This window comes from Betta splendens, chromosome 17 (genome assembly GCF_900634795.4).
Source record: "Betta splendens chromosome 17, fBetSpl5.4, whole genome shotgun sequence".
Classification (NCBI taxonomy): Eukaryota; Metazoa; Chordata; class Actinopteri; order Anabantiformes; family Osphronemidae; genus Betta; species Betta splendens.
The window spans coordinates 7,320,566-7,334,247 of record NC_040897.2 but is presented as its reverse complement, the minus strand read 5'-3'; the positions used below and the strand labels follow the sequence as shown (position 1 = coordinate 7,334,247).

At 40.0% G+C, this 13,682-nt stretch overlaps 1 protein-coding gene across 7 annotated transcripts; it reads left to right on the top strand.

Moving 5' to 3' along the window:
* The first annotated feature begins 1,453 nt into the window (after positions 1–1,453).
* tbl1xr1b (TBL1X/Y related 1b) lies at positions 1,454–13,187 on the top strand. 7 transcript variants are annotated; one of them, XM_029132141.3, is made up of 17 exons: positions 1,454–1,670; positions 3,424–3,481; positions 4,378–4,437; positions 4,737–4,840; positions 4,998–5,143; positions 5,285–5,495; positions 6,244–6,376; positions 7,803–7,944; positions 8,189–8,252; positions 8,343–8,440; positions 9,113–9,173; positions 9,435–9,556; positions 9,787–9,861; positions 9,991–10,118; positions 10,287–10,452; positions 10,609–10,710; positions 10,873–13,187. In XM_029132141.3, the coding sequence occupies exons 4-17, from the start codon at positions 4,783–4,785 to the stop codon at positions 10,897–10,899; spliced, it is 1,533 nt and encodes a 510-aa protein (XP_028987974.1). In that variant the 5' UTR covers positions 1,454–1,670; positions 3,424–3,481; positions 4,378–4,437; positions 4,737–4,782; the 3' UTR covers positions 10,900–13,187. The 7 variants fall into 7 exon arrangements, with proteins under 7 accessions (XP_028987974.1, XP_028987970.1, XP_028987975.1 ...); XM_029132139.3 differs by lacking the exon at positions 1,454–1,670 and adding an exon at positions 1,804–2,035; XM_029132140.3 differs by lacking the exon at positions 1,454–1,670 and adding an exon at positions 1,804–2,039.
* The last annotated feature ends 495 nt before the right edge of the window (positions 13,188–13,682 follow it).

Genomic DNA, 13,682 nt, shown 5'->3' with positions numbered 1-13,682 from the left:
GACTGATTCGAGGACCACATGTGCTGTTATGAAGAATGGATCAAAATCTGATATCAGAGACATTTCTATTCTCTTTTATATCAGGCAATCGCAATTATTGTAGAGGTTTTGCAGATTAATGAAATGCCTTCAAATATCTGGACGTCTTTGTATTAAAACTACTCAAAAATCCTAGATCCTCTGCAAAAATAATGTGTCCCTAGGTTTCATTTTCTTTACACAGACATGAGCACATGCACAGCTGAAAGGATAATAGTGTTGTTGCTAAGGCACTTGATAAAGCTTGATGCAACTTGTGAGACTGTATCCAAGCAATTACACAATGCCAACAAGTCCAGCACATATTTATCAGTGTTGCTGCTGCGCTCCCATCCCTAGCAACCTTATTGTCCTGGAGATTAGATCCCTGCACCAACACTGATGAATACACTCTTATGGAAGGAAACCCATTTTGAGGAAGAAAATTTCCCTGATGTATATTTGAGAAATATCAGTTTTCCATCTGTTAATGTACACACGGTGTGTGTACGCTCTGTGAATATGTAGGATTTCCAGTCAGTGACATAAGGAGCTCCTGGATTGTTTAAAACATGGTGTAAAGCCTGCAACTAGAAAAAAAGGAATTCACAGTCCTCACAGCGTGTGCAAGATGAAGCATATATTTATATTTTCTTGGCTTCAATACGCCAACACTTACTATGACCTCAATAATAAATATACTGAACTAGTACACTTTTGTCAGCTTCAAATTAAAAAGTGAGAAAATATAACAAATACAAATGTGCAGAATAAAGTGACCAGTGGCATCTACATGATCTGTTAAATCCAAACACGTCACTCAGCAACAGCCTTTTTCAGTATAAAGTCCTACAGAAAGAACAGCAGATAGAGCGGTTGTGCAGCTGTATTCTCAGCAAAAGCTGAAACAATAGTTAATAACAATCTGCTCTACCTCAAAGAATGAATTGAGTACCGTGCACGGGTGCCAACTAATTTAATGATTCCCAGTTTAACATTTCATCATGTGTCATCATCTCACATGGGAAGAAACTGAAGCAGTTAATCCACTTTTAAAGGGAATTATAAATTAGATGAGTCAAACTAAGTATGATGTGCTAGAAAATGCACCATACTGAGCTCTGAAGGACAGCGCTGACTTGTACAGTACACAGGTTAAACCTCAATATTTACTAGGCTTTTGTAGGAATCACTGGACATATTAGCAAATTTTAGGTTATCATTTTGTTGGGAAGTTAATAAGATCGTGGATTTGGTGTACAGCTAAAAAAAAATCAGTGTAAAACACAGATTGTACTGATGATGTAAGCTTGTTGTTGACTTTCCCAGTCTGAATGACTGAGGGGAGGAGAGGGGGTGGAGTGTCATTAATCTATGGCTAGTGATGACCGCACATGCGAAAATGAGGCGTAGTGGGGGATGGGCGAGAACACTGTTATGACTGGTGTTTGGCTGCGGGACAAACTTCCAGAGGCCTCGGCGTTTTTCACTTTTCGCTACCATTGGCTGATTTCAGTGAGGGAGCGTGTTTCCGTCCGAACGTGGACCCGTGAAGAAGACCTGGCGTGGCGGGTTAATACTCAGTCAACGCTGGGGGGCTGGTTTCAGCTTTAACACGCCACGAGGCGACAATTGCTGCATTTGGAAAATAGGTTTGTTATCATAGTAGCGTTTTATTCGTCTTCCGCGTGATTGTACGAAATAACGAGACAGTTGGACACGTACTATTGTAATCGATAAAGGGAAACTACATTTTAACCCCCCGTCGTCACGGGTCGGTCGTTATATTGAGCATTAGTCAGTAGCGCTTTGAAATAACTGTAGTTACAGGCAGCTCATTTTGGCATGTCGGGTCACTTCACTGTGTCGAATGTCTGAAGCTGTTGCTGCCTTCTAACCGCCTGGCTTTGGCTTTAATATTATTAGCTAATAATAAGTAATATATGTGCATGCTAACATGGGCTCAGTTAAGCACAGGGGCTGCTGAAGAGACCGGTTGCTGCAAGATTTTACTCAAGTAGGTACGATATTATGGCTGCACTGTCTCTAGCACACCATGCTAGTGCTAACTAGCTCGCTAGCTAGCGAGCTAGCTAGCTTGTTAGCAGGTTTAGAATGGCATTAGAGCTCTTGGTGTTATCAGAAAAGCGCTTTCGCAGAAGCTAACTGCTATTGTGAAGTTGTAAAATGACAAAATGCAACACCAACTCGCACCATATACGCATTGGGTTGATGGTTAATTGTTTGCCACTTGCTTTAAATTAGCGAAGTGTTTGACCGCCTTGCTCACTGGCATGTGCGGTGACGGATGCGGCCGCCGTCAAGGCAAAACTAATGTGAAGTCTCATGTTAGCCAGTGAGCTAACTTTACCTAGCATGTGACAGCGTAGTCTGATTGCAACGTGGTAATAGACTTTAAATACTAATCTGCTAGTTAAAATTGCAGATTAATACCACGTAAATAAAAATATAAAGTATATTTGTGACGTCCATAGCGCGAACTGTCAGCATTCGGTAGTTATAGTAACATTAATGGGTTAAATGAATGGTCCACTTGTAGGAACGACTCAGCAACGTCTCGCAGAAGAAAGACATTTTATAAAAGTGTTCTTTATGTCAGTTATCGGCACAAACTGGGGCTTGTGACCTTCTGCTAAGCAGCCATACACACCATAGCCTCAGCCCGCTCACTTGTCATCTTTTGTGGGGCATCATCTGTGTATTTCCGCCTGTAGCCTGCCCTGCTACGTTGCTAGCAACCGGCAAATTAGCACAGTGACATAACTTGCATGGGATCAATCTGACTTAATGAGGCCCAACAAAACACTGAGATGACTTTCTTCTGAAATATCGACAAAACAAAATGCGACTCTAACCATACACTAAACGGACCAAAATACCACAGATGTTGATGATCTAGTATTGGACGTGTTCTTATTCTAGGGACAAGATGGTGAAATATCTCAATGAAAATTGAATAAGTGACGCAGTCTTATTGTATAAATACAGATACACAGGTGTGTTTTATTAAAGTACTCCGTTACAACATGTCCTGCACAAAAGGATCCAAGCTGTTGGGGCTTTGCTGACCCAGTTTCTCCCGCTGTTTGCCGACACGCCCCTTTGTTAATGACACCGCTTTGGCAGCGTGTCATCCACTGTCTGACACGCTGCCGCCAACACTGCTCATTTAAATACGGTCGTTTGTCATGATGCGCGGCTTGTTGTATTGTTGGACAGTGTCTGTCTTGTGTGTGACGTGTTCTAAACGCCTCACAGGAGTTTGAGTTTTAAACATGGCAATCAGCACAATGTCAGCTCCTAATTTGAAAAGCTTTTTTTTGGTCAGTTTTATGATTGCTGGTCAGTCTAACTTGTGTAATATATTTTATATTTTTTCCTCAGGGTTTTGCTGTAGGCAGCAGAGCTATAATGCACATTTGAAGACCACTTCATCGCATGGGTAGTGTATTGCCCTCTTATTTTTTTTATTAAAGGAGAATAATTAATATTGTACATAATTAATCCTCCTCACCTAATGCACAGTCTGGGTAAAGTGTCAGAATGTGACCTCTGCTGTGTTATTGCTCACCTTCTTTCACACTGCACAGCTGCACCCAGCTCTTGCTGAAATAAAGTGAAATTTCTGTCTGTGTGAATGTGTGAGACTTGGATAATCTCACGCTGTGCTACTTGTGCGAACTGTGCACAATGTGCAGACTCGTAGAAGGGAAATGGCTTTAGTGTAAACACGAAATATCCTTAATCCAAGAGTTGTTGTTGTTTACGTAACTGTTGGAATGTTATTGAGCTGTACCTGTTTGTTTGTTTTATTAAAATTATTATTTTAATAAACATTTTAATTTAAAAAGTGACTTCTCGATTGGACATAGAAGCAGCTATTTGTAAAGGATCACGGTGTTCGGGTGTATTTTTAACAGTAGCCATCAGTACTTGCTTTTGACCTTGTTAAGGTTTGCTAAAGCGCTTCTACTCGATTCCCTGCTCTTGGTTCAGTTGGTCTTGGATCTCAGCCTCTGAGATGCGGCTGCAGACATGTTGACTTTGTCAGCAAGCTGGCATGATGGAAACAGTAGAGGTCCTGTTTCGGACTCGTTTATTTCCACACTTCCATTCAAACAGTGCATGTTCTGCGTGAATAAATTCGGAGGCTGGACATAAGCACTGATTTGAAGCCTATGCATTACGGCTGTTTCAGTTCAATATGCCCAGCCAGCCTCATGAAAACGCTGGTAATTATTTCCATTTGTATGTTAATGAATGGAAACTGATGCCCAGCCTAGAGGCTTATGCAGCTACCAAAAGTAGATACAAACAAGCCCTATTTCTCTTTATCAGGTAGTGGTTTGCATTGGCATACTTCTGTCTTTTGAAGTTGTGAAATCTAGGTCAAGCAAGGTAATGTTTTTTTTTTACCTCTTCCCCCTTTTCCATTGTCATTATGTGTAGCACTAGTAAGCATGCAGTGGAACACCACCCTGTGTGGGTGTGTTTGACAGCCTTACTTTGCATTTTGTTCTGTGTGCTCCAACATGTCTTCAACTTCTTACTTTCCATTTGTGTTTTTGTCGGTTGATACAACATGTGACTGATAAAGTACAGGACACTCATTTCAGCTGCTTTCAGTGTTGTGTAATTAAATTTGAATAAACAACAAACTCTGAATAAACAAGACTCTTTGTGGTTTGCCACTACAGGCTACTATCGTATGCTGACCCCATGGTTTAATCACCAGGACTAAAAATGAGCATAAGCAGTGATGAGGTCAATTTCCTGGTTTATAGATATCTGCAAGAATCTGGTACGTATTTTCATTAATTAAGGCTTCTATTGTGAATTGTGCTGGTCTGTCTTCTGTTTAAAATAATTGCAGGCCAAAATATTCGCTGCTCCTCTAAACCATCTGCATTAGAACTTTGACTTTGCCCTCTGTTACAAATGATTCATGCTTTCTACAGGCTTCTCACACTCAGCATTCACCTTTGGCATAGAAAGCCACATCAGCCAGTCCAACATCAATGGCGCCCTGGTTCCCCCTGCAGCCCTCATCTCAATCATCCAGAAGGGCCTGCAGTATGTAGAGGCTGAAGTCAGCATCAATGAGGTCAGCTTCCATTTTTTCCATTGTTTTTCAACAGTGTAACCTTGCAGTAGTTTGTAGACGTCTTCCTTTGACTGGGCTCTAAAATGTACATTTTAGTTTATTTACATGCTGGTACTTTGGCTAAATTAATTTGCATTTTAGGATGGGACCTTATTTGATGGGCGGCCTATCGAGTCGTTGTCTCTGATCGACGCTGTAATGCCAGATGTCGTCCAGACCAGACAGCAGGCCTACAGGGACAAGCTTGCCCAGCAGCAGGCGGCAGCTAGCAGTGGCACAGGACCCCAGGGAAGCACTAAGAATGGAGAGGGCTCTGCCAATGGAGAGGAAAACGGATCCCACACCTTAGCCAGTAAGATACCTCCTACCCTGTCTCTTAATCAACTGTTTCCTTGTGTTTAGGTGGAAAAAAAAACATTATGGTTTTATGTATGGTATAATGTAACTTCTGTAATTTATGGACTATAGAGTGCATTTAGATTTTAGCTGCACCCACTAGATTTTAATTTAAAAAATGTTTATCTATAGGCTGTACCTGTCTATAAGCCGCATGTGTCCACATTGTAACGTGAGATATAGTTATACTTGCAGTGTTTGGCAGCATGAAGCTCGTAAGCCGGTAAAAGTCCACAATTTAGCCTCACTAAAGTTTAAGCTGCAGGGTTTATTAAAGAGCCGGGGAGTAAAAAAGTAGTGGCTTGTAGACCGGAAAATGCAGTAGGCCTGGTTGGTGCAAATTGGTTTGAGGTGGTAGAGTCAGTCTGGTTAATGCTAAAGATGAATCCAGTATAAGCTTATTCACTTACAGTATCTGCTGGGGGTTTGATAGGCTGCAATGCCTTCAGACACACTGTGGTTAGGTACAAATCCTCCTAACAGGTCAACACCCGGCTGCTCTTTAATTACACAGCTGTCTGCTCTGTCCAGACCGTTCTTTTCCCCAGAACAATTGAACTGAACTAACAAGGTCAGATGATGATATATATTAGTGGGCCGCTGTGAGACTGGTTCTTAGGAAATTAGATGATGTCAAACTGTCCTTGGGGACTCTCACTGTTCTCATTCATACGTTATTGTTATGGAAACTCCCTCTCATCTAGATCACCACACAGATGTGATGGAGGTTGACAGGGATGTCGAGATCCCCCAAAGTAAAGCCATGGTTCTCAGGGGCCACGAATCCGAAGTTTTTATCTGTGCCTGGAACCCAGTGAACGACCTCCTTGCCTCTGGGTCAGTATTTCCATCAACCCTCACTGTTCTCATGCAGTCTTTTAAAAGTTGTTGAAAAGTGTCACGCCTGTGTCGAATTACAGTCTTTAAAAAGTATTAACTGGTCTCATCCATTATGCTCTATTGTCATTTCATTTTGAGGGTGAAGTTTAACGAATTGCCAAGTTTTACTCCTTGAAAATCAAAAATCCATCCTCTTATGACAGAAAACATGACTCAACTTTTCCTTTGGTAATGTCAAATTCAATTCAAATGGCTAACAAAATAACTGGAGGAAAAAAAAGTTTTGCAATTTTTATTTATTTATATTCTTAACTACAGGTTTTTATTTTTTTATGATTATTCTTTTTTTATATAATTAAACATTTACAAAGGCCTCCAATTAATTTTCAGATTTTCAGACATCATTGGTATGACCCCAAAGTGATTATTGCAGACAGTGTTATGATACTGTTTGTTGTTCTCTCTCTTGGCATGCTTAAAATTCTAAAAGCACCAACTTTTATGAGGAGACCATAAAATGTGGCACAACTGTTCTCACAGTTATTGGATTACAAAGGCCCGGGTTCACTAATTAAGCAACTGCTGACCTACTGTGTGTCTCTGCCATTTGTGATCATATATTTGAGTTGGTGTGTGGCAGTCTGTGACCAAAGGCACTATTATTTAAATAAGCATCATGTTCATGTTGTGGTTTCACACTGGTCATTCTTGGCAGTTTCATTGTTCCAATACACAACCTAGCTGTGCTGTTTGTGAGGTGGCTCAGGAGTTCATATTGTTGGAGGCCATCAGACACAATGCTAATTCACCCCTCTGCCTTTACGAGTGCAACAAGGTGATGTGGGGTGGGGGGGTTGGAGGCTAGAATCAGAGGCAGCGGTAGTTAACCCAAAAGTTTGTCACTGCCAGAAAACTGAAAACTATTTCATTATGAAGGTTTTGTGCTGCTGGAACTTTTAATAGACTGCAGGGTCTGGAGTGCAACTATATTATTGAGGATGCAGCTGTGCCACTGGTGCAGAAGGAGCACATGCTGCAAGACTTTCTAAGACTGTGACACCCCATGTTTAGAGAGTGACAGCAACTGTAGTTTGATGACAAATACCTGAAGGGCTGCAGCACATGGTGAAGCTCAAAAATAAGGGTTAGTCAGAGCGGAGTGAATTTATTTATTTGTGGTGTGCTTGCATTTATTTAAATTGCACACTGTACCTTATGCATTTTAATAATCTATATATATTTTTTTTTCTTGACAAACGTGTTACTGCTTTTTACTGATCTCACCTCTCATCAATGGCTGAAGACACAGACATGCTGTCTGTAGCAAAACCAATAGCTGACAACAGTCTCCTTTTCAGTAATGATTTGTAAGAGTCAAAACTCTGATCTGGTGTGTAATTTGTGTGTGTACTGTCTCTGGCAGCTCAGGGGATTCAACTGCACGGATCTGGAACCTGAGTGAGAACAGTACAGGCGGGTCCACGCAGCTGGTACTGAGGCACTGCATACGGGAAGGGGGCCAGGACGTACCCAGCAACAAAGACGTCACCTCACTGGACTGGAATGTGAGTGTGTGTGTGCTAGTGAGAGAACAAGACTCTGTCTTAGCCTTTCTGCTAAGGGCATTTCTCCCAATCACTAGGTAAAAGGGTGTTTTTTTTTTCTTTTTTTTTTTTTTTTTAAATCCTGCTCTGCTGCAAAGTTGTTTTTCCCTGTGTAGAGCACATCAAAGGAGATATGCAAATGAGGCTGAAAATATTCAGGCTGCTGACTAAATTAATGAGAATACTCCTTTTTTTTTTATTTCAGAGTGAAGGAACGTTGCTAGCAACAGGCTCATATGATGGCTTTGCTAGAATATGGACAAAAGATGGTGAGTCTCAGCTTCTGCTATAATAAAATCTAATGTGCAAACATAATAAACGGATCATTCTTTTAATGGGTTTTCCTTTTTATATTTTAGGTAACCTGGCCAGTACGCTGGGTCAACATAAAGGTCCTATATTTGCACTTAAGTGGAATAAGAAAGGCAACTTCATTCTCAGTGCTGGTGTAGACAAGGTAAGGTACATCAGCCTTAGAGTTGAATAGCTCTGTCAAGTTGCTACACTATTCTGCAGTGCGACAGCACTACCAAATTGGCTCGACTATCTGCCAGCCTATAAGCATTTTGTCTAGCAGCATAAAGCTTACCAGCAGGTGGCTGAGAGTTATCACATGAGATGCAGTCAGTGTAAATGACCATAAAACTCAACTTTTTTTTTAAACTGTTAGTGACCATGTGTAAGATACATTATGGATGTGTTGGATGAGTGTCTATTGAAGGCCTTCTTTTAAGAATATACAGAAGCTGTCGAAAGGTACCAGAATGTCACCCACACGTTTAATAAACTTTATTATAGTATTTAATGGTATTTTTCTGTTTTTTGCTCACATTTTTAGAAAGTAAAAGACTGAAGTTGGTGTCTTTCCAAAAATGACCAGACATGGTTCAACATTGCCATCTGGTGTTTTTGATGATAATAATAACATTAAACAAGTGTTGCTTTCAACAAACCTATTAATTTTGATGTGCTGATGTGTCACAATCTAAATTGGTTTGTGAAAAATCTATGTTGATTTATTAGGTTAATATACATTGTTTAGGCTAGAGAAGTGTAAGGGAAAGATAAAAAATCTGATTAAAATGTTTTTTTGACTAATAAGTAATAAAAAATCTCCCACTTTACACAGACAACAATTATTTGGGATGCACACACAGGCGAGGCAAAGCAACAGTTTCCTTTCCACTCAGGTGAGTCAATTGGAGCAGTAAGTTTATTTAGATGATTCTGTGATAATGAATTTAGTTTTATAATGCCCAGCATTTTTACTCACTAATGCATGTTCAATTTAACACATTTTATTACGCCAGGTTTTATTTTTTTCACTACTTCCATATGACAACAATTGTCCATTGTGTGACATTCATCGACCCATCGCATTTATGTTGTGCTCTGTCTCACTGTTCCCCACTGCTGCAGCAGCTCTAACCTCTGTCTCTGCCTCTCAACAGCACCTGCTCTAGACGTAGATTGGCAGAGCAACAACACGTTTGCCTCCTGCAGCACAGACATGTGCATTCACGTGTGCAAGCTCGGTCAGGACAGACCTGTCAAGACCTTCCAGGGACACACGGTAGGACATGGACCTCCCGTGCTGGGAAATGAAAAGCCATATACACACCTAAAACTGAAAATATGAAAGAGACTACTTATTTATTTATAATATAATAATATTATAATATATTAATAATAATGATGATGATGGTATACAGGTGTGCATACCTAATTAGAAAATCCTGTAATTATAACATTTTCATTTTTTACCTTTTTTTTTTAATTTATTCTTAATCTCATTTAATGTAGAATGAGGTGAATGCCATCAAGTGGGATCCGACTGGTAGCCTGCTGGCCTCGTGCTCTGATGACATGACACTGAAGGTCAGTCTACACGGCATACAGATGATGTGATTATGGCTAAAATGTCATCAGATAAAATACTAATGACAGTGACATAATAAAGAGTTGGTCTTAACTGCTGCTTTATTATATCGCCACCTTCTGGTTTAGATCTGGAGTATGAAGCAGGACTCGTGTGTCCACGACCTCCAGGCCCACAGTAAAGAAATCTACACAATCAAATGGAGCCCAACAGGCCCCGGGACCAACAACCCCAGTGCCAACCTCATGCTGGCCAGGTGAGATTAAAATGCATACCTAAAACCACACACTCAACATATTCTCGTTTTGGAAAAAAAAACTGATTCGGTAGCTGATGTGTTCTGTATTTTATATGAATGCTACATAACTTCATTTTCATGCTGTTTGTAACTAATATCTCTTTGACTCTCATTTCCTCTCTCCAGTGCATCATTTGACTCAACGGTGCGTCTGTGGGATGTGGACCGTGGAGTGTGTATACACACACTAACTCGCCACCAGGAGCCCGTCTACAGTGTGGCCTTCAGTCCAGATGGAAGGCACCTTGCCAGCGGTTCCTTCGACAAGTGTGTTCACATCTGGAACACTCAGGTCTGGGATAATAACAATTTAAAATTATAACACCACTCCTCCTTAAAACATACACAGGCTTAACAATAAAAATATCTAGTTTAATATAAACAATGAAGTATAACAATTGTGGCTAAATGCATGAGAATCTTGATGTTTTTTTTTTTGTCTGTTTAGACGGGTGCTTTAGTCCACAGCTACAGGGGGACAGGAGGGATATTTGAGGTGTGCTGGAATGCAACAGGGGACAAAGTAGGAGCCAGTGCGTCTGATGGATCGGTAAGTTTTGCTGCCTAAATGCTAAAACAGTTTGACCCATGTCAACAGGCACAAAAAGATGTTCTTCTTGCCAAGAAATGATTAATTTTAAGAATATTTCAGTTATATTTTTAACAATCTTGTTGCAGAGACGATGTAGTAATTTTTGCTCTCATTTCTCAGGTATGCGTATTGGACCTGAGGAAATGACACGTGTCTAGGGGAGCCATGGACCGACTACGAATGTGTACATAGCCAAAATGACTGATTGTCCCTGCCTGTTTTCCACACTGCTGTAGTCTTGTCACATGCCATGGCCCGTGATCACACCCAAACCCCTCTGCCACATGCAATTGTTATGCGCTTGCGTCAGACGTACAACAGGTCTGTATGGACACATGCGTTGCTCTCACAGACCTCCAAGAAGAAACCATTCAGTTGTTTCTCAGTACTAAACTGTTGGACACATCCCACACAAACCAAAACACCAGGATTTTTCTTTCTTTCCTCTTTTTATCCTTTGTACCAGAATTATAAAATGTTTTGTTCTGTGTTGGTGTGTGCATATTGCATATGTCAGCATTTGATGTCCTGTGGACACATGTTTTGAATTTGGATTTTACTGATCTCTAGGTTTTATATTACATGGGGGTGGGAGAGAAGAGACGGGGGAGTTTGAGAGTTGTTCGTTTTCTTACATCTATTACTTGGCGCGCTCTACGAATCCAAACTGCAAAAAACTCAGAAGGTAAAATAGTTTATAAAGTTGTCATCTCAGTTTGTATTCATTTTTCTAAAGTATAAAGCAAGGCTAAACTGTCCTTTTTTTGTATTTGCAACTTCTATCCTTAAATGGATTTCAGGTGTTCACAATTCATCAGGTTAATATAAAGAATTTAAATCCTGTAGGCTGAAAGATATGAGCTGTTAAATACATGCTGAGCTCATGTTCTGACCATGTGCCAGGTACAACATCAATGCTGTTATGAGGTCAGCTTCATTCTCTTTGAGAATGAGTTCATCCTGGATTTAAGCTTACAAAACCAGTGGCCATGTTTTTTTTTTTTTTTTTTTTTTTTTTTTCCTTTTACCAATAGGGAGACAACTTACAGTTATAGCCACCTTCCTTCCTAGAGTTGGTTTGACGTCTATTGGGAGTGGAGAGAGAGAGAGAGAGAGAGAGAGGAATATGGGAAAGCTGGAAACATCATTGGTTGCGTTTGTCCGATGTAAATAGCCTGTTACCATTCAGTACCAAGATCAACATTATCTGAAGTCTGTCTAGAGACTTGGGGTCTTCAGTTGCACCTTCTTAACATAACCCAGAATTTGTTTGCCTCATGCCATCACTGGCTTAGTCATTTTGTCTCATTGAGTGTCGGCCTAAAACGTTCAGTCTGTAACCTGCAGGTAAAACACTACAGTCCCTCGTTTTAGTTCGCTGTTGTCACGTTGCCCTGCGTTTACGCACGCACACAGGAGACGGGCTGCGTAAGGCCTATGCCAGATAGTCAGCGCTCCTTTTTGTAGTGTTCAGCGTAACAGACCTGCTACATATGACATGATGTTACAAAGCATCTGCATATACTATACATATAAATATATATCTGTTCTATCACAGGGATTCTTTTATATGCCACTCATGCTAAGGTTGGGTTTTAAGGATCTTTGAAAATGCTTGACAAACAGTATCTTATGTTGTTGTGCATCACAATAGGTTGTGTTTGAGAATTTCTAAAAAAAAAACAAAAAAAAAAACAATAAAATACCATTAAACAGTCATAGTGTAATAATAGTGGCCTATTTTTCTGCACTTTAGGTTAAACCTGCAGAGCCAGAGACGTGTGCTTAAACACATCTCAGGCTTCAAAGCTTGTAAAGATAAGCAATGATGCAGAAAGTGGGCAGAGCCCCTCTATTGAAGTCGCACCCAGCCAATGCCTTCTTTCCAGGTCTGTTCGTATCCATAACCAAGATGCAAAGGCTAAAAATACACACAGACTTCGCTTCAGACTTTGATCATATAGTTTTAGAAAATGTTTCGCGCTGAAGCTATTTCTAAGTTTGTTTTAATACTGTCGGTAGTAATTGAATTCCACCACAAAGACACTAGTTCATAAAATCTCTATGACAGTGGAATGGTATTTTATACCAGTTTGTTTGTACACTGCATTCAAGTGTGTGCTGTGTTGGTTTGTGTGTTTTTTTTTTTTTTTTTTTTTTTTTTTTTGTTAAATCAATCTTGTTGGAGAACCCGTGAAGGATTTGTACTTCTCAAAGCTTTTGTAATTCTGATTTATTTGTAGTCACACACAAAGATAACAAATTTAAAGTTCCTGTATGACAGAACCTGTGAAAACCAATTTGCAGATTTTTTTTTTAACGTGTTATCTTTGCCCTCACATTGATCTCTTTCTCTCTCACTCACATGGTTGCAGTTGCAACCTCCTGATCTGATTCAGATCTCAAGGTCTAAAATAAAATCTATTTTGATAATATCACCATGTTTGGGTTTCTGTTTTTAAATTAACATTTTTGTGTTGTTTTTTTTTAAAGTACACAATTTTTTGTCATTGTTGGGCATACAATGTAAATCCTACATTCACCTCCATACATTAACTAAATGCTATCAAAGTCATGCAGACAAACAATGTACAGGAACTGATTTAAATTGTTTGATCTGGGATCTTTATTGGCTCCTCTACAGGCACTGGCAGAATTTCTCTTATTCACACACTCAAGTCTGCTGGTCAAGACAAAAACAGCGAACGTGTAAGATCCCAATACAAGTAAGAGCTAATTAGTCCTGTGAGTGTATATTTACAAAAACAATATCTGACCTCCCCAATCTGACCAGTCATGAGATGACTCTTGTTGTGAATTGGTTCTAAATTAAATTAAACTGAATTGAATTGCTGTTGTGAGAAACCGAAAAGTTAGTGTGCTTTTTGAATGAAGTCTTCCTGGTTGATGCCACATTATCTCCAAAGCTG